This window comes from Etheostoma spectabile, chromosome 9 (assembly GCF_008692095.1).
Source record: "Etheostoma spectabile isolate EspeVRDwgs_2016 chromosome 9, UIUC_Espe_1.0, whole genome shotgun sequence".
NCBI classification, from domain to species: domain Eukaryota; kingdom Metazoa; phylum Chordata; class Actinopteri; order Perciformes; family Percidae; genus Etheostoma; species Etheostoma spectabile.
The window spans coordinates 19,773,127-19,793,271 of record NC_045741.1 but is presented as its reverse complement, the minus strand read 5'-3'; the positions used below and the strand labels follow the sequence as shown (position 1 = coordinate 19,793,271).

Sequence of the window (20,145 nt, the reverse complement as noted above, 5' to 3'; positions counted from 1 at the left end):
GAGAGAAAAAATCTTGAATCGTGAACCTTCTTTTATATCACAGACGGCACTGAAACTATGTTTTGTTTCGCAGCTATCAGCTATTATTTCTATCAGCCGCCTGCATGAGTCAGACAGTGGGGGAGGGGAGGAGGGACAGAACTTTTGAAAAACCCTTTCACACAGCCTGGAGTGGTGACATGGATCCAATGAGACAGAGGCGAGGGACACAGTACTTTAAAGTAACCTAGCAGCACGGCACATGTTCCCACCCCCACCAACATGCTTTTGCCGCTTTTCCTGGGGGATCCTGCTTGCTAAAGTGAGGCTGTCTTGCTTCTATCCTTCACTCTGTCTCTGAATCATCACTGCAAGCCATGCAGAAGCACCTCGCCACACTGGGACTGAGGAGAAAGCTTTTTCCTTTTTTTTTTAACTGAAGTGGACTGTGTGTGTACACACTGAACTCCAAATGAACTGCTGTGGATAAAATATTAAAGGTGCAGATGGAGCTGTCCAGATGATAAGAACTGCTCCCGACGTGTCATGATCCAAGAGGCCTTGTGTTAAAGCTATCTCAAGCATACTAATGGCTCCCCCCACCACTCATTACTTCCATGTTCCCCTTTCATGGAGCTAATACCCCCTGTACCCAGAGACAGGGCAACCTCTGCCAAAGAACAAGGATCTAAATGCCTTCCACCAGCTTTTGTTTTCAGTCAGTATTTAGGGCCTGTTTCAGCCAGGAGCAGAAATAAAAACAGGAAAAGCAAGAAGAAAGCGACAGGAAACAAAAGGATGAGAAAAAAAGCATGACCACCCGAGGTCAAAACCAATGTTATTTGGCACAAACATGACTTGGGTGGCGGGTGGGGATCCAGACATGAGCCAAAGCAACACTGTTTTCTCTCCTTTTCTCTTGCTTGTGTGCCTTTTCTCCTCCTCTCCCTCTCCCTCATTGACAAGGACAAAGCCAATTTGTAGAGAAACCAGGGTCACGGATGGTGGAGACACACCTTGCTCCTGCATGCTCCCCTGAGATGCCCCTTTCCACAGTACTTTGTCTTTTTGAGTCAATTGTTGCACAAAATCAGAGGAGCAGTGTGCGATGCCTGAGCCAGTGCTGCAAAAACCTCATTCCTGTCACACATTAGCTCCGCTACAATACATTAGCTCCTCAAAGGGTCATGATTATATCTCTCCGGTCATCACCACCGGGATCCTGATCATCATTTCCACTGCAGATGCATTTTTCATGCAAATCATTATGGAAGCTACACACGATTGGAAAACAATGAGGGCCCAATTTAGGGGAAGGAAACATATTCCTGTGTGGCTGACAGAGCATTTGCTGAGACAGGGAGAAATGTATGTTTGTTTAAATACAATGTTTGCTTTCCCTCAATTATAAGCTCACACATTCAAAGCGGGTGCTGAGAGCAAAAATAAATCAATGGAAACAACAAAAAAAAGCATTCTACCACTAGCTCAAAGACATTTCAATCCAACACAGAACTCTGTGCTCTTCTTTCTCCATTTTAAAATGCTACATCTTTTTCAGAAAACTGAACTGCAGTCCAGTGAGCAGATTGGTCTTTTATCTATTCTGTTACCACACAGACACAGAGCTGTACCACAGTATATCTTTACTTTGAAAGCTGCTGCCAATGGTGTGCAGAGACTTGCTGGAATTTGACATGGATGCCCCCTCTCTCCAGTATATTTTCAGTGTCAGGTTGATGTTCAACAGAGGTCACTGCATCTGTAGATACAGTACCAACCATTATGCTGGATAATGAACACGCTGAACAAATACCACCCGTCCCCTTGCACAGAAGCAAGACAAGTTTGCAGAGCTCCCACATCCCTTGGTGTGCATGAGGGCAGAGCAATACATGGTGCGGTACCTGAGAGGATATATCTTAGGCATACCACCTGCTATTTCTTTTTTGTGCAGGGAGGGGAGACTCCCTAAGGTCTCATTCTTGTGAGCCTCTCTGATGGAGCGGAGATAATAATGTCATGACCAGTAAATAATTGCATGGCTCAATGTGGGACATATGCCATTATGATGCTATATGTCCTTCACCCCTGATGGTCCTTGACCAAACAGATAGGTGCCTTTGCTTTTCTTCTTCTCCCCAACACTGTCATCTGCTATTTACTGAAAGCAGACAAACACACAAGGAGGCTGATGCAGAGGAGGAAAATGGAGCTGTAAAAAAAGAGCCATCTGACAGTATGCACACCTTGAGGCCAGTTTTAATCTTTTTTGTGTTCCTTTATCATAAAAAGTGTAACTGGAAGGCCATTAGTGATGCCGGTAATGTGAGACTTCATGGGAATTGTGTGACATGAGGTTAAAGTACACTAACAAATACTGATCTTTGTCAGGTAGTATGAGGCAGAGAGAATTGTCGGATGCCTCGATATCTGTCTTTGGCGCAAAATTAACCTGTCATCGCCAATGAGACAGAGGAGCAAAAATCCTGCTGACTTTTCCTTCAGTTCAACCCTCTCACTTCCTTTATCTCTCTCCTTCATCTCTTTCATCTTACCCTCTCAGTGCTTTCCTTACTTTGTGAGTTGCAGTATTCAAAGAAATATAAAACAGCTTACCATAATGATAAAGGTGACGGGTCCTATAAAACTCCATATGAAATGATTGTCCACACTTAGCCAGCACCTATGAAAAAGAAACACACTTGAGCTTGGGGCAGCACACACTAAAAAAACAATATTAATTTTCCCTAATGTCTTCATTTTTGGTTACATGGGCTGATGACATTGAATATAATCATAATACACTTTATCTATGGGCCCCTTTCATAGCACTCAGGTACACCTTACAGTTAAAACAAACAAAAATACAGTTAAAACGCCAAATATAATGAAAACAAACACATTTAAAAGTTGAGATTTGAGTGTGTAATTTCTTGCCAATATTTCACTTGGAGTGCTTTCAAATGCTCCTTTCAGAGGTTGAACATTAAAACAGACGGAAGACCCCAAGTAGCCCCTCTTGATAGCTGAGTTGTGGCCATTAATCTGCGTAAAAGGCTTTTTTGGCACAGTGCTCGTCTCTTTAAGAAAGCATTTACAAACAAGAGGTCACAGGAGGGTCTTTAAGCAGAAAGGCATTAATGTAGCTGCGGCCCCCCTGAAACCACAGTGTTGAGTCCGTCTGTCAGCCACTTTCAAATGACATAAAAAATTTAACAGCTGCCCATCCCTGGCAAAAGGAGCTCAAATGTTTTGGTGTAGTCTCCAGGGATGCACATACAGCCCTGGCAGAAATGATGAGTAGATTTATTTTCAAAAGCTGCCACATACAGTCACAGCAGGTAAGCCCACACAGCGTAGCATCCAGCGTGTCCGCTCTGCATTTCCAAGGATTTGTTCAGAAAGCTGCACTTACGCTTTCCCTTTCCCGTAGCTCCCGTAGTCGATAGCTGCGGAGACACCGACCACGATGGCTGGGAAGAGGTAACCTGACACGTAGTAGTACTTTTTACGTGAGTATTCGCTCTCAAAGACCTCCACGAGCATGAGGTACAGCTGGACCCCCTCGAGACACATCCAGGAGAAGGAAGCCAGGAAGAAGAAGTGGAGGATCCCCGCAATGATGGCACATCCAATCTGATTGAGAACAATAACCGATTTAAACAATCAAAGAATAAGTATTCAGGAAATAAAATAAGAATAAACAATGCAATCACAGTTTCCATAAAATGGGCAGATTTTTTAGATTAACTTGTAGTACAAAAATAATTAATCACAACAAGAGGCATCTTTATAGCCCTTTCTTTTTTGAAAATTGTATATCATATACCCATATACCCTATCTTTTCTTAAAAACCCACTGAAAAGAAACCGCTGCTGCCTCACCCATTCAGGGAAATTGATGGAAAAAGGTAATGAATATTCATGCACCACATGGGCTCTGACTATGAGCAGGTTTCGCTTTCTATCAGCACGGCAGAGATTTAAATACCATTTGTATTGTAAGGTTAGAGTTAGTAGATCTAATCACGCAGTTCAGCGGTACGCAGGAAAACGATTTGTGGTTCTAGAGAAAATGTAGGTGGAAAAAAAGATAAAGATGTTGTGGACGCAGGCTGAGCCATGGCAACAGTGGCTTTAAGTGAAAGAGGAAAAAAGACCTGTCAAGCTGAAGACATGGTCCCTTAGTAATCTATATTAATGGTGCCGTCCCACTCATGTCATGTCGGGGACAAGCAGAGAAGGTTAGAAACAAACAATGCTTAACGTGTCATCCATTTTACTCAGAAAGGGTCTTTTGTTTTGGAGTTGAAAGGAGATGAAGTGAGAGAGAATGAATCAAAACTAAATCAATGGGATGCAGTCGTTCCAGCTTACCCCGAGTTCCGTCATATCGATACCAATTAGGAATATTAACTCTGCGATGAAGAGATTGATGCACAAGTTCTTGTGGATGGTGTTGCGATCGCTCTGCAGGCCCCGGAAGAAGCAGAAGGTGAAGATGCTGATGGCGAGGCAGACAAGGGACACCACGATCCCAACTCGAGTGATGATGGTCAGAATCAGGTCAGGCAAATCTGAAATCTGGAAGAATTAAAAGATTAACATGGAATTAGTTTGTGAAAAGAGAGAAGCAGACCTGTTTTTCTACAAGGAAAGTTTTGAAATTTTTAAAATAACTAATGAAAAGCTTTATGTATACTTTATGTATACATTATATTGATTAAGAACAACTGGAGGAAGTAATATTGGCCAAAAACATTGCCTAATTTATGTTACCTTAAAATTGCAAAATTGCTTATCTACCTGCAATCCCCCTGTCCTCTGAATCTTCTACCACTGAGACTGACAAGAGAGGAAAAGCCTTCTACTTTATGTGTTAACAGGTTCCTAATACCAAAAAGGGGAACTAAGATATATCTGAGGTAGTCAAAAAATTATTAAATAAAATGATGTGTATTTTATTCTGACTTATTTCAATGTTTTTTTCTTGTTAAGTACTGGATATGTTCACCTCCACAGGCCCTAAAAATCAATCTGAGAACTGGTCCCAACTCATGTTTATACTGAGGTCATTACTTGTAATGGAGGGCCACAAGTAGACTTTCCTTTATTTTAGGGAATCACAAGCCAAAAGTGTTGAGAACCACAAAGCAAGAAAATGTTACACTCAGTCTTTACATTTTACAAGTTTACCTTTTTCATAAGGGAAGGGTTTGTGAGGGTTTGTAGTTTTTAGGAATTGCCTCTAGTTTGCTGAGGTGGAAAATGCAATGTGTGTGTATTACAGAAAATTAAGCCATGAATGAAGAAAGCCGTAGAGTAACTGCAATACACTGCAACAACAGTATACACATGTCTTCTCTCTGAACCTCACTGTAATTATTGTAATCTTGTAAGATTTCTATGTAAACATAGAAACAAGGATGTTTGGGGTTTTGAGTTTGCTTTTGAAATAGGAAAAAATAAATTATACAGGTGAGTTTAAAAAAAAAAACTCAGTTAGAGGTGGATATAAAGAAAATGGATGTGACATACAGGGATTTCACGGTGCGCCATAAGGATGGCAAAGTTGGTGAGATGGCTGCAGGAGCAGGTGGTGTGTGTTTTATTGGAGTCCAGGAGTTTGCAGCCTTGGGTGGACCAGTACCCCATCATACTCCTCTCAGAGTAATTCCAGAAGGAGCAATTGGAGTTGAAGTAGTGCTCCATCTGCAGATAACAAGAGATATGGGTTAAGTGTCCAAATAATTGACTGCCTGAAATTGAAGTACATGTAGAACACAAAGGCCATTTACCCCCTACTCATACAAAGTATTTTTTTTCCGCATGGTTATGGAGGATGATTTTTCACTTTACAGCTCTTATGAAGCAATTCATATGTTGTATCTCATTTGGCACATGCTTGCCAAATCAACCGAAGCATAGTTGGGTATTTGAGGCCTTAATGACAAAGAAGCGTAATTGTTTGACGGCACGTCTTTGGAATTGCACAATTTCTCTGATAAAGAATGGAGTCCCGCATGGCCCTCTGGGAACTCTAGTGACAACTTTAAAAGACGAAAGATAATTGGTGCTCCAGTAATTTCATCCTAGATTGTACGGCTAATCTAGGAGTTAATTTCCCCCACTATAAAAGAAAATGGGTATCATTTATATCCCAATGTTGATTAAAGAATTAGTTTTCATTAAGAATTCACTTAAGTTCTAAAGACTCCTTTAATTTGATGTTCAATGACTTAAATAAACTGCCGACTGACCTAGCCAGACATTTACAATTCAAATCGCAGATCTCTGTCTACTCTGGATGTTCCCTCCTGGTGTGTTTTAATATTACCTGTCCATTCACTCCAGCAGGGAGACTCACATTAATGTGCTTCAGGGTAAAAATCACCGGGTCATTAATGAATACACGACTGGACTCTTTGTTGATTGAGGCGGCGATGATGTCAGAGTTGACAGCCACCGACACGTTGCGGCCGTAAGCCTCATTGGCCATCTTGATGGTGGCGTTTTCTGCGCTGAGGAATTGGCCCAGATTTTTGTAGAGCACAAAAACCAGCTTAGCAACTCCTGTATAGTGAAAGACGTAGACCGACATCAGAGGATGAGAGAAATAAAATCAAGCTTCCAGAAACAATTATGACAATGTATGAAAAAAAAACAAAAAAACTGTGGTGACAAAAAGAGGGCTAAAAATATTTAAACACTCCAATTCATTCCAATGCAATTCCATTTAAAATGTTCAACAAAAGATATGCAAGGACGAGTGAAAGATGAGTGAGAGATAGAGACAGAGAGCCTTGAAAAGCCTCTCATTATTCAGAGTTCTGAGTTTTTTAGATTAACTCTTTTGTTGTGCTCCTACACTAGTACAGACACTTCACCTTTTCACAGAAACAAAAATGGGAGTCAAAGGCGCGCGCACACACACACACACACACACACACACACACACACACACATTGAATAAGCACTTAATTTCTCTTAAAGTAAGCAGAACTATCTTGACAAGTGTCTCTCATTTTCCTGCTATGTTTAAGAGAGCTTACCATTCCGACTGTTGAGCTTGACAGTGTTGGCCGACAGCTGGATTGAGATACTGCCTTCGCTGGATTGTGGAAATTTAAAATCCTGCACCTGGCCATCGGTACTGAGTACATACACATCCAGGACTGCCCGGTGTAGAAAGGCAGAGGATTGGTTCAAAGTGAAAAGAGAAAGTACGAGAAAATGAGACATTGGTCATTGCAGACTGTTTAACTGAAACACAAGGGCCTACAAACCATACAGTGGGCAATATTGATCCCAAAGCTTTCATCCTGACATTTCTACACAAACTGTTGGCAGAGACCAAATGACATATCAATGACTCGAACACAACTCTTTGTGACAATGGGCTGCACAATAAAAAACATCAGTTACAAAGGAACCATTTAATCCCTGTGAGACTCTTACTAATATGAATAAAACAACACTGCAGAGGAAACAGAACAACTAAGGAGAAGCCTTCCTTATATGGTCTAAGAGCAGAAGAAAATGAGAGAATGAGGCTGTGAATAAACAATGTACTTTTTCTGACTCCACAGCAGGCTAATGTTCACATTAATGTATAGAGTTACAAGGTCTAGACGCATACATTTATAAACTAAGCGTGCGCAATCAGAGAATCCAGTCTATTTAATTGTCTGATATTCATCACTTTGTCAGTAAGCGACTCGTTAAACCTAATATGCGTTGTTTTTCTTTTCCCCCAAGGTTTAAACGCTTATTATGAAAACAAAGTCCTTTTTTATGTGGCGGCCCTGTTTTCCTATCGCAGAGTCACTCTCACAATGACTTGAAAGTAATCAAATTAACTGAGCTCACATCAATGGAGAACTCTTGTCATTTGCTCACCACAAACTCTTGTTTTACTTACTTATGTTGTCTGCGGGAACTTTGACAATGGCAGGTTCCATGAGGTTGTCGGCGAGGACAAAGGCCCCTTCCTCCAAAGTATCCAGTAACATGGTGGCTGCGTGTGTTTGCTCTGTGCTGTTCATGTCTTGCCAGGACTTCAAGGCCTCTGGTCGCAGAAGGTTATCTACCGTGTCCACAATAGCCTGTGTCGAAACAGACACACACACACAGACACACAGACACACACACAAACAAAAGGTACTTGAGTAACTCAGTAAAAAAATAATTTGTTTGCAAGCATTAGCAGTGACATGCAGACACTAAAATGCATGAAATGCTGTGCTGAAGCATCACATCTGTGAGGATTAAAAATAAAAAATGATGGGGGGGGGGGAGATTTATTCATGGTTGCATATATGACAAGATTGATTAATTACAGAAATTTACAGAATAAGAAAGACATTGATTTTGCAATTGTATCATGAAGGATAAACTGCAAAGGGTGAGAAGAACAGGAGCATCACTTGGAGATGGTGCGGATTCAGTTTCTTTGTCAAGGACGCTGCATCAGGGCAGACACTTCACTCCGGGTGAGTGTATTGAGCCTATCAGGTCTGTCCGATAGCAGGATATCAAGAGTTGGCCTGATTAAAGTCAAAGTAACAAAAGCTGTCCTCAACTAAAAGTCTAATTGCAAAGCATTCCGCGTGTAAAAACTTTATTTTTCTTTAACTTTTGACCTGCAGTCAGCTTGTCCTCTATTGAAAATATTTTACTGTACCATAAGTCATGCAGTCACCCTGCAAAAAGCACTTAGTATTAATAAAGAATAAAATAGCTATGATACGTTAGGCAGTGTAATAAAATTGTATCCTTCTATATTTTCCAGCTTCAGTTTCTGCCACCTGACCAGCTCAGGACAGACAGCAGATAAATGGGGCGTGGGATGCAGACGACGCCAAGTTTTCTTCAGGAAATAATCAAATCAATGTGTCTAATCAGGTAATCAATTCTGGCGACATGGTGGGAAGGTTGGGGGGCAGTTATAGTGACGTTGCGTCAAGTGTGGCAGATCTCAGATACTGCTGACTCAACAGGCTCTGCCCCAAATCCTCTTATGCTGTCATTAGTCGACTAAATGTTGTGATTTACATTGAGACAAAACCACTCTAACACGGTTGCTTCCTTCAACATCTACATGTTGTGACATTAAAAAACAAATTATGCATTTTTGGGGAGGTGGAGTCACTACATACATGTATTTTTTTTCTCTCTTCTCTTCCTTTCTTGTTATAAGCGCACGGCCGTTGACTGGCTAATTAGCTCGATCGATTTTAATACCCTCCCGAAGGAGAGATTTGGATTGTGGGGGGTGACTTTGGTGGCAGGTGGAGGACACTGATCCCCCTAATGGTTGAGGGATATATGTGGCCAAAATACTTTGATGTATGACCCCCAACCTGATAGCATTCAAAGAAAAGGAAAGAAATGGTTTGACCTGGCTAACCCTATTAACCAGATAGAGCTGAAGATTTGCTCTTTTAATTTATGAAACAAATGACTTCTATGACCTAAAACCTGTGTCCTTGTGAAACAAGAGCTACAGTTTTTACTTTACATGCGATGAAAGGTCGGGTGATGGTCCTTGAAAAAGATTTAAATTAATCACAAGTGAACTGTGTTTGATCCAATATTCAGTAGGGTTTTATATGTTGAATGCAGCGCTCGTATAAAAAGCAAAAAATGTCACAAAGCAGAAAATCCTTTTAGCAAATGAATAATGAGAGGGATGTAAGAGCAGGATTCTTTGTTTGTGTTGTGTTATGCATCCAGACGTGCAATCTTGAGTAAACACTTAGAAAACATACAACAGGGAAAAACAGGATGAACAACAAAATACACCATTGCTATCACAGCATAAAGGGGGGGGAAACAAAACACAGAGACACATCCATGTAAAGAAGCCACCTCTGTAATTGGAGATGACTTCTCTTTGACTTTAGAAAGCACTTTGGGTACGATTGTGTCTGTGTGTAAGGCAATTACTCAAAAAGCAGAAAGCACAGGGAGGAGGGAGTACATGACAGTGCAGAGGTTACATGCTGCTGAACTTGGGCTGGGGCATATACAGTTGTAGCACAGGGATAGAGGAGGGGACGGCAGCAAGCAGAGTGGACAGAGCCATTGCTCCAGTACCTTCATGTATGCCCTGCATGTCCTTTCTCGTTTTTGAAGCTTTTTTATTAGAAAAGAAAAAGAACAGATAAAAAATAGAGACACGTAATTTGCACAAGTTCATGAGCTAAGCAACCAAAGGCTGTGTAGGAAACAAAGCCCTGACTGAGTGGTCAATATACAAAGTAACTACTGAAAGACTAATCCATCCATTCCCTATCTCGTGCCATTGACCTGCTCAAAGTGTAATAATTCTTCAGCTCACATTTATGACATGCTGTATTTTCCCTGAACCTGCCAAAGCCTCCTGACGCATCATAGAAGTAGCACACTTGGCAGAGACACATTTTGGCCAATACCATAAATGTACAAACACTGACATGAATACAGATCTCTGCTACATGCCAGCTTTCCTGCACTTCAAAAGACAGAGAAGGCAGACTGTGGGTGACAGATAAATAATAACTACTGTATATATCCCTGCATTATTTTTGGAAACACTATAATCCCTTCTGCATTTGTCATTATTAACGTGTCAGTAAAAAGTGATGCGACAAGTGAGAAATGGTAAGAAAATGCTTCCAGTATGTATGTTAAATATATAGTGCGTGATACAGGATTTTTTGGTTACCTTGTTGAAGCTCCGTCCTGCAGAATCCTTCTCGCTGGGTCTGAGCTCCTGCAGCTGAGCATCGAGGATGTCCACCAGCTGCTCCATCAGGCGCACCGAGGAGCTGACATCCCCTGCAAAGATGGGGCCTTTGGTGTGCTTGGCTAACTCATTGGCCAAGTTAGCTGCATTTTCACCGCTGCGGATCTGCAGGGGGAAAGACAGTGAATAATGTTCACAAGAATGCAAGAAGACAGACTTGGAGGGTTTCTTTACAGCCCTTTTTTTGACATCTAATCACACTTTAATGAGTCCTTGAAATGCCAGTTATGAAAAGGTTTTCTTCACGTGGGAGAAGTTGCCATGGTGGCAGTTTTGTGTCACACAGTAACAAATGCTTGCTTTGACTAATGTACACAGCTTACACCTGTCCTATCTCTGTCTGTGCTTTATGCTATACCTTATTTGTGCTGATTTGTCCATTTTAATTTCCCCTTACATTATTATTTTTTGACTGATGCCCCAGCAATTTTAACAGTCTTCAACTTTGCATTTCTTTTTGTTTTTTTTAAGAAAACACATATCAAAGTTGTCATTTCCAGACCTCTTTCATAGCTGACAAATGCAGCTTTCCAGCTAATTTCACCCAGCCACTTTTGTAACAAGGATGTTTCCATTGTTTTGTGTACCTCCTCTATGTTTTTAAAAAACACATTCCATTTAGAAGGAAAACAGTGAGGCAGAGCTCACACAAACCTTTTGGGCTACTTGGTTGACCCAGTGGGAGGTACAGTTGCTGAGATCAGGGCCCTTCGGGTGCCAGGCCCCAGTGGCTAGGACACATAAATAAGAGGCTGTGCCTGACAGGGAAAACAAGAACAGAATAGTCAAGATTAATCAAGTCAAATCAAATGTATTTTCCCAGTAAGTCCTTTTCAGGGCAATAAAGGACAAGGGCAAATATTCAATAAGGAAACTACACACAAACAAGACATTTAAAAACATGCAAATTCATACAAATATAAAGCCAGAGAATGTCTGCTTGTGTGTGCACACACACTTATCAGCCATGAAGGATGTTCAGTTTTTGTTATGCTGTCGAAGAACAAATTAAACTGAAATAGTTGGATACGGTCAAATCCAAACATATAAAGTAGCCAATTTTGCAAATTATTTTTGAAAATATTTCCAACAGCTGGCTCCTGTTTGTGATACAAAGTGGCAACATTTTTTTCCCCTGTCCTAATTATCCCTGCGCCTGATGAACTTTGAGTGCTAACACAATTTCACACACAATCAAATGAGGGATGCACGTCTCGATGCAAGCTGTAGGAGAAACAGCTGAGCCGGATCCTCTGCACCCCAGCCATTATAATCATGCTTCAAACTGGAATGACACAGCTAAAACGCCACTATCAACTGCCTTCACTGATTCTCTGAACACCTACTTCAACTGATGCTCTTTAGAGATTATTATCAGACATGTCTAACATGGTCTGAGATGTTCTCTTAGAATGCTTTAGGTCATATTGAAAGCAGCAAGCACATGGCCCTGAGGTGAGAGGGAGTCCTGTTTACCTCGTGTTCCCTTGGGACAAGGGCGCTCCACGAGCATGCCCCTCTGGGTCTGAGGCCACGTTATGTCTCTGTTCTCTGTGGCCGCGCAGAAGCGCTCGAGTAAAGGGAAGGACTCAAGGGGCGGAGGGGAAGTTGTCTGTGGAATCACAGGAGGCGGCTTGGGTGTTCCCCTGCTGCCCTCCTTGAGCCCTGTTGTGGTGGTAGTGTTGGCCACACCCCAGTGCACCGTGGTGGTTGTTGTGGTGGTGGTTGTCGTTTTCTGAGGCTGAGGGTACGTGGTGACTTCTGACAGTGGTGGAGCTGTGAAGAGACAGAGGTACAGAAGCATTATATTTAGGTGGACCACTGATATGTGATGGTGTGCAGCCCTGTGAGGAAACCATTATCACCTCCATGATTTAAAGAGTGTGATTCTCACAAGTGCACATATTTGTTATCAGTCTTTATGAAAACATGATTCAGTGCTGTGGATTCAAATATAGAAATACAAACCAAAGGATAGTTTGACCTGCGGTTGCAGTGTGAGGTCAGCTAATTAGTGTTGCATCCCTAGGGAGAATAATGTCGACTATAGTATTTTGTATTTTGCTAAGAATACTTTGTCAGGTGTTCAAACCTTGACCTTCCGGTGGGCAGATGCCCTCATGTACCACTAAAACTTAACGGTGTCCCCTGTAACTAACATTCCTAAAATAAATTGTTCAATAATGTCATGCTTATACATCCAAGTGTCCTGTTGTGTGAATTGCTGCTAAGTGCTTTGTGCAACAAGCGTGTTGCATTCCCGTTGACTAAGGCTTATCCAAGGCACTCAGTCTGCAGTGAACAAGACAATAATTATAGTAACGTCCTCCTGCCCGGCAATCATTCTTGCCTTGGAGACTTTGTGGCATGGCTGATTAAATTTCACTAGAGTAACACAAAACCTGTATATATATCCATGGTGCCTGAGCATTCATTTTGCAGTTGTTTCTTGCTACAACTCATACTCTGATAAAGCAGGTGTGCAGTAACTCATGCAACGCCTCGGGCAAAAACAATATGTTTCAGTCCCGGGAAAGCAGAAAATAGTGCACTCCTTACATTTAACATGAGCCACTAAGGAAAAACTATGAAGACATTGTTCATGTGATACACCCGAGAAGTGTAGGTAGCACGGTAATTACATTTCATAAAAGTCTGACATAAAAGTTGAATCGTTGAAATGTTGATAAACACTAACTATTTGATATAAATCTGCCCCAGATCTACAAGTACAAAAAGAAAACATGAACCCCCACTGAAGAAAGTACTTGTTGGTTGAATTTTAAAGGAGCTCTGATTGGAATGCTATGTGCATACTGAATCTAATCGCATTTGAGTACTTTGATTTCCTCCATTAGGCTGCCTGTAGAGCATGCAGAGAATGTGAAGAGGTGCTGTTACACTGCTTGAGCTGAGTCGTACTCAGTGGTAAACTGGCACTGAGAGACATCCGAGACAGAGCAACAGAGAATGAAAGAGAGTAGGGAAAGAGAGTAGGGAGTCAAAGGCAGGACAGGGGATATAGAGAGAGAGGGGGGATGATGATGGCAGAAAATAGAGGCACAAATAGAAGACGATGACAGGAAGATTCAGAAACAATTGGGCTAAGCTGGAGAAGTAAAAGAAAGTTTCTGTCTTCCAGTGGATTGAAGGAGAGATGTCAGCAACACCTCCATAAACACACACCAAAACAAACACACACCACCCCTACTATCACCATAGGCCCCATGGTGTAGATGAGAGGCTTCAGTACAGTTGAAGGGAAATCACCTTGAGGCTGGCAGCTACCTGTCGAATAGGTTCTATTGACCAGAGGGATGACTCTGTGCTCCCTGCTGTTGGGGGGGGCTTTAGAACACACACACACACACACACACACACACACACACACACACACACACACACACACACACACACACACACACACACACACACACACACACACACACACACACCACCCACACACCACCACCACACACACACACACACACACACACACACACACACACACACACACACAACTGGCTGTTTTGACACTGAGCTAAAGGAAAGGCAGATCTGGCTGGCTAGCTTCACCTCAGCCTCCTCTTCTCTTCTCTTGTCCCTCCTTCCCTACCTGTATCCTTTTACACAACAGTGAAATTCACGGCTACACGGCCTGTCACAGTGGTTGAGAGACAACCTGTGCTTAGTGTCCTTTCAGCACTAGCATTTAGCTGGAGAAATGTCTGTCTCTATTCTGCACCAATACCCTTTTATTGCTATAGCCCTTGTTTTTCTATGACTCACTGAGAAGTCTCAGAGGTGAGAGTAATAGCCACCATGAAAAAAAATGTTTTGCATTTTTTCAGTTAAGTTTAGACACTTCAGCATGTAATGTTGCAGCTTGGTCTAAATATAATGAATATGTGTTGACATAGGGTGTAAATAATTATCATTGTGTCTTTTTAAACATCTGGGTCTGGGTTGCTTGGCAAACTTCCAGAAGATTTTAAAACAAAGAAAAGAAAAGCTTGAGGGCCATTTATACGTTTCTTACTTCCAAAGTATGAAAGATTATAAAGATAAGATTCCAGTCTCCGTGGATGGGGAGTTTAGAATGCAGACAGAAATAAAATGAAAATGAATCGCTGCTCGACAGCATGATTTAAGATAAAAGGCTCGCAACTACAGCCAATAAATCAAAGAGGCATCTGCTGTAATCCAAGCACATTCCTTTAGCATGTCAACTAACAACTGTATCTTGACTACACCCTTTACTTAAGTCATTGCTCGCTGGGATGTTGAGCTCCATGCTTTAGTTACAACATTTAAAATTAAATCTCTTTGAAGTTTTCTTTATTTATTTTGTTATGTTATAGCTACCTGCTATCAGCAGTGAAACTGTGGGGATAATTATTGTGGTTAATATAGAACTAATGTGTTTGGCTTTCTGAAAGCGTACCATTGGAGAGTGATTGCTCCATTGCGAACTGGATAGGTTTGGCTTTGGGAAAGTGGTGTGGGCTGGATTTGCTGAGTTGCACAATACAGAAAAGCTGTGCTGGCATTGCTAAAAAAAAAATCTCAGCGAGCACCGTCATAGAATACAGCAATATATTAAAGAGCTTCATTAACAAGAAATATTATGAAAATGACACAAGTAAAAGGGCTAAAATAATCCTGTTGGGAGGTTTCATTTCATGTCTTTGATGCACACTAATCCTCTTTCCTGTGTGAAAAAGAGAGTAATGTGAATGTAGGCTATATTCCCAGGGAAATCCGTGCATAAACAATGCAGCCTCTCTGACCACTGCTGTTCCTGTGTACATAGCGTGTCAGCTCGTAATCCTGCCAGAGACACAATAAGCTTATTACCTTTATGCCATAGCTTGATTTAATTTGATCCAATGAAAGCTGGGAGGAATTAACCCATAGGTATTAAAATGGACACTCCTCTCAGGCGGTCACTTCTTCACAGAGATGTCTAAGTGGATAAGTTTTTAAGCAGCCACTGCGAGGGATGGGTATTGATATGTTGGTAGAGCGGCAGCAGCCTTTTCCAAACCTTTTGTGTTTATAGCATAGACCAAATATTTCTGTTTTGCACTGTGGCAATACACTAGTCTGGTCCTCCCACGCTCTCGTACATTTCATTTGTGAAGAGTCTGGCCAATCTTCATTGACAAGTGCTAACTTTCTTGAAGGTGGGTACTCTGTTGAAGTTCAAAACTATTAGCTCTGCCCAGATCCACTCTGGATCTGCCATAACCAATCACAACCATTTGGTCGTAATGTTGGCTTAGCATCACTAGAATTAGCCTTAGCTAATTCCTTTACCACTAACCGAGCGAGCTGAAAAATCAAACTTTTCCCGAACCCTATGAGGAGGAGAACCAGAGCATTATGGCCACCAACAAAACTCAGGAAAGATTGTTCTTGCTCGAGCTTTAACTTCTGGATATTCGTCAGCGTTGCCACAACGGACTGAATGGCTTTGCTCGCATCTTTCTCCGACACCATTACGAATCTACAACTCAAACTAGCGCACAACCACATCGTTCTCAGCCACTCCCTCTGTTCGCTGATTGGACTGGTTAAGATTTAACTGGAGAAAACCCAAGAATATACCGCAAACCCAGAAGTAGTACTGAAGGGAAACGAAAATTAAGCGGAAGTACATAGGAAGGCGGAGCCAGGCTAGCAACACGCACCTGACACCACTGAATACCTTCCCTGTGCAATATTCCTTTGATTATAAGAAGCAACCCCCACACTTGGGTAATATAGCAAAACCAGGACAGTATCCCTGATTATTATGTCTCTGCTGCGCTCAGCCCAAAGGGAACCTTCAATTAGCTTACACAAAGTGTGAGTGTGGCGAGTGATATTCTCCAAAGTACCGCCGATAGTCGGGGCAGACTTATTCATAACCTCTTTGTGTGATTTGTCGCCCACACGTTGTTGCTCTTGAATGTATCTCAGTGGCTCTGTTATCACCGCTGGGGTTATAGGTCTGGGATTGATGATAGACAATGAGACAGGAATCCAGAAGAGGAAAAGGCAAGGGGAGCACGGCATGCCAAGTATTGTTAGAGCAAATGCATACACGTAAGCACTCAGGAACACACACACACACACAGATTTTACCAGACCTCCATAGTCACGCCGTCGTGACAAATGAAAACCGACAGCGTGTGTGTCTTTTTTATTATGCTTAATGACTTCACTTTCAGTAGGCAACGCATGGTTGTTCATCAGGGTAATGTTTTATAGACATTAGCAGGTGCTGTTTATCTTGCGGGGGTTGGGGAAAAAGGGTAAAGGAACAAACATTTAGCATGTGTTTCAGATAATTTGCCACATAAAAAAGTTAAAAGAATTATTAGATCGCACACTAATCTCATAACGATGTGAAATGAGGCTGCTTAGGAGATTCACCTCTTTGTTCCCATTTAGTATACCTACTCCTTGCTAAGGTAAAACGAATTTTGTCTATTATACACTGTGAAATGTGGCTCCTGGGTAGTAATCACCTCCTAATGGAAGAGAAACCGCAAAAGTTAACAAGTCAGTCAAATCTCAAACAATTCAGTCTGTTTCTGCCATCAGAAGGGGGCCACACTCAGGGGTCCAAGAGAATCTAGTGGATGGAAAATAAATGAATAACCCATCATCTTATAATTTGGTCGGCACAAAGTGTAGAATAATTTAAAGAAGGTGTTGAACTGTGAAAAAACTAAGTGTAAATTATTTCCTGTGCTAATGCTGCTGCTGAAATATCTCATTTTTAAACATGCATTTTACTCATTCCTCTCTGGATGCAGCCTTGCTTCTGAGTTCATATGGAAATGAAGCTGTTCTTGAGTATGAAATAGTGTGATTATTTATTATACGTGTGTGATGCATTTTGATATCTACCAATAATAACAATAATACACAAAGGAAATTGGATTACACGTCTTACACTCTGCGCTGCATTTGTAGCTGTGGAGGGGAAGATGGCGTATGATTGGTTGTGTATCAGCAGTAAATGTGAAGAAAGCTGAGTGAAAATTCGTATAATTTCCCATGAGTCATGTCTTTGAGAGGATGTGTACAGTATACGTCCATGTCTTAGGGAACGAAACGTAATAGTTGGATTATGTTATTTACTGCTGTCTCCAATATTTTTCTTTCCCACAATACAAACGCATTGGCTCATATGGACAAAGGCATTCAGGCAGAGTGCACAGACACACACACATACACACACACACACACACACACGCACAGACGCACACAGACACAGACGGACTTATAAACATATGTACCCATTCATATACACCCTCACACACAGAATGACACCAAAGTATAGAGAACAGACACAGCAGCTGCTAGACTACAGCCTGCTTTTTTCCCTCCTTGCAGCTTTCTCTCTACTGTACGTGCCTCAAATTTCAACCATTAACTCTAAGTGTGCCAAGCAGACTGATATTTAATGCCATGCGCACAGGAGGATGTCTGTTTCAGAGATTTTCGTACACACACACACACACACACACACACACACACACACACACACACACACACACACACACACACACACACACACACACACACACACACACACACACACACACACACACACACACACACACACACACACACACACACACACACAAAGCATGCTTACCCACATATACACAGATCAGAGAGACACACAGACACAATAATCAGGCCTGTGTGAAATAAATCTCCTCAAAGGCGTGTGTCAGGGAGTGATGGGGGACCATTGTGATGTCTGAGTAATAATTCTTTTAATACGCCTTGTTTCACAGTCAGACTGTAATCAAACAACAGCCTCTGGGTCCCCTTGGCTATAGGGCTCAGTGTAACCATAATCACCCCCCCACCCATTTCTCTTTCATGTAAAACAACTCTTTGTGACATTTTAAATCATAACCTTGGGTTTACTGTTGCCCACATACTTCCACGCTGTCAGCAAAGATCATTTGGCCGTGTTGTGTGCAGTAGTTTTACATCAACGGGTAAGTCATTCCAGTAGAAGCGGGGAAAAGCCACTTGGGAATATGAGAAAACATTATCTTGAGGTGTGTTTAAATGAGGTTAAATGTTCCTCCTTCTCTGGCAACAACTGGTCCTCGTGTCTAACAAGGAGCAGCAGCAATCGTGATCATATTTCAGAAGAAAAACAGGTGACCTCCTGACCTCATGTGCTCTATGGCCTGTATTGCCACCAGACACTGGGTGGTTAGGTATAATCCCACAATGTAATATCAGAGACGTTGTGAACAAGACTGTAAATCCCTGTCGTGGGATTTCCCCCCAGTTAAATTAACCCTCATATCGTAACCAAGAATGAGACAAGTGGGTCACGATGTAGACAAATAATGTCACAGTGTCTCATAAAATGGATGGAAGGAATAAAGAATGGAAACTGGCAAATACAGATATTCAGTAGTCCGGCAGTAAAGAAGGAAGCCTTTCGCTAAAGATACACTCCCCAAAAGTGCCCTAACATCCCAGGAATTCTCCCAGCTTACACAGTTCTAAACATTATCAGTAGAATGGACATCCTTCTGGGATTTAGGCATGCCTTTAGGTGCTATAAAAACATAAAGGTCTTGTTGAACTAACACATCACTGCTAATAATACACACATTTAAGGCTACATGTCACTTTAAGGGGGTTTCTGCACACATTCTGGGATGTTTTCTGCAGATTGTTGTGTTCAGTGAGGTGTTTGATTTGGCCTGGTCCTGACTGGCCAGGATTGTATGGTCAGTCAACACCAGTGTGACCCCAACAACAGCCAACAGGAGTCAACAGGAATGAACGTGAGAAAGAACCAGAGAGAAGTTACATCAACTTTCACTTAAATATGTAGTTTAGTAGTTGGATCTGGATCAATTATAAATGTGTGCAATCACAACTAAAATATGCTTCGTGCAAAATGTTTAAATGGAATATTGTCACTTAAATCTAAACACGGTTATAAACTGTTTCCCCAGTGAACACATATTTCCAAATGACAAAACTGGGTAATCCCTGATCTTGATGGCTGTCTTCCTCCTGTTTACTGTACAGTTTCCCAGAAGGCACAGCTAAGGATTTACTCAAATCCTGTCATTAAGTGTGCACTGCTGTCGTTGGGCATGATTTGAACAATCTTTAGCTTGACTTTAGGAGAGAAGCCAGACGGACGCATGTACTGTATGCACAGACTAGAATGCACACAAATGCAAATATCCAGATGTTTTGGGCATAGTTTATGGATGATAATGGAGGAGGACAACTACAAAAAGTCTACAGGCAAAGGAAGAGTAAGAGACAAAATACGAGAGAGATAGAGATAGGGAGAGAGAGAGAGAGAGAGAGAGAGAGAGAGAGAG

The 20,145-nt window shown here is 41.7% G+C and overlaps 1 protein-coding gene across 50 annotated transcripts in view; it reads right to left on the bottom strand.

The window, feature by feature from the left end:
* The window catches only part of adgrl2a (adhesion G protein-coupled receptor L2a), a 91,420-nt gene that overhangs the window by 12,102 nt on the left and 59,173 nt on the right, over positions 1-20,145 (bottom strand). For 26 of the 50 annotated variants that reach the window (XM_032525466.1, XM_032525468.1, XM_032525471.1 and 23 more), the window contains 11 exons: positions 12,248-12,547; positions 11,426-11,529; positions 10,691-10,876; positions 10,081-10,119; positions 7,904-8,087; positions 7,035-7,157; positions 6,320-6,555; positions 5,521-5,694; positions 4,360-4,566; positions 3,398-3,618; positions 2,599-2,665 (listed from right to left, as the gene is read on the bottom strand). In XM_032525466.1, the coding sequence (XP_032381357.1) occupies positions 2,599-2,665; positions 3,398-3,618; positions 4,360-4,566; positions 5,521-5,694; positions 6,320-6,555; positions 7,035-7,157; positions 7,904-8,087; positions 10,081-10,119; positions 10,691-10,876; positions 11,426-11,529; positions 12,248-12,547 (1,841 nt within the window). The remainder of the gene's footprint in view (positions 1-2,598; positions 2,666-3,397; positions 3,619-4,359; positions 4,567-5,520; positions 5,695-6,319; positions 6,556-7,034; positions 7,158-7,903; positions 8,088-10,080; positions 10,120-10,690; positions 10,877-11,425; positions 11,530-12,247; positions 12,548-20,145) is intronic. The other 24 variants (XM_032525494.1, XM_032525448.1, XM_032525450.1 and 21 more) reach the window with 3 other exon arrangements.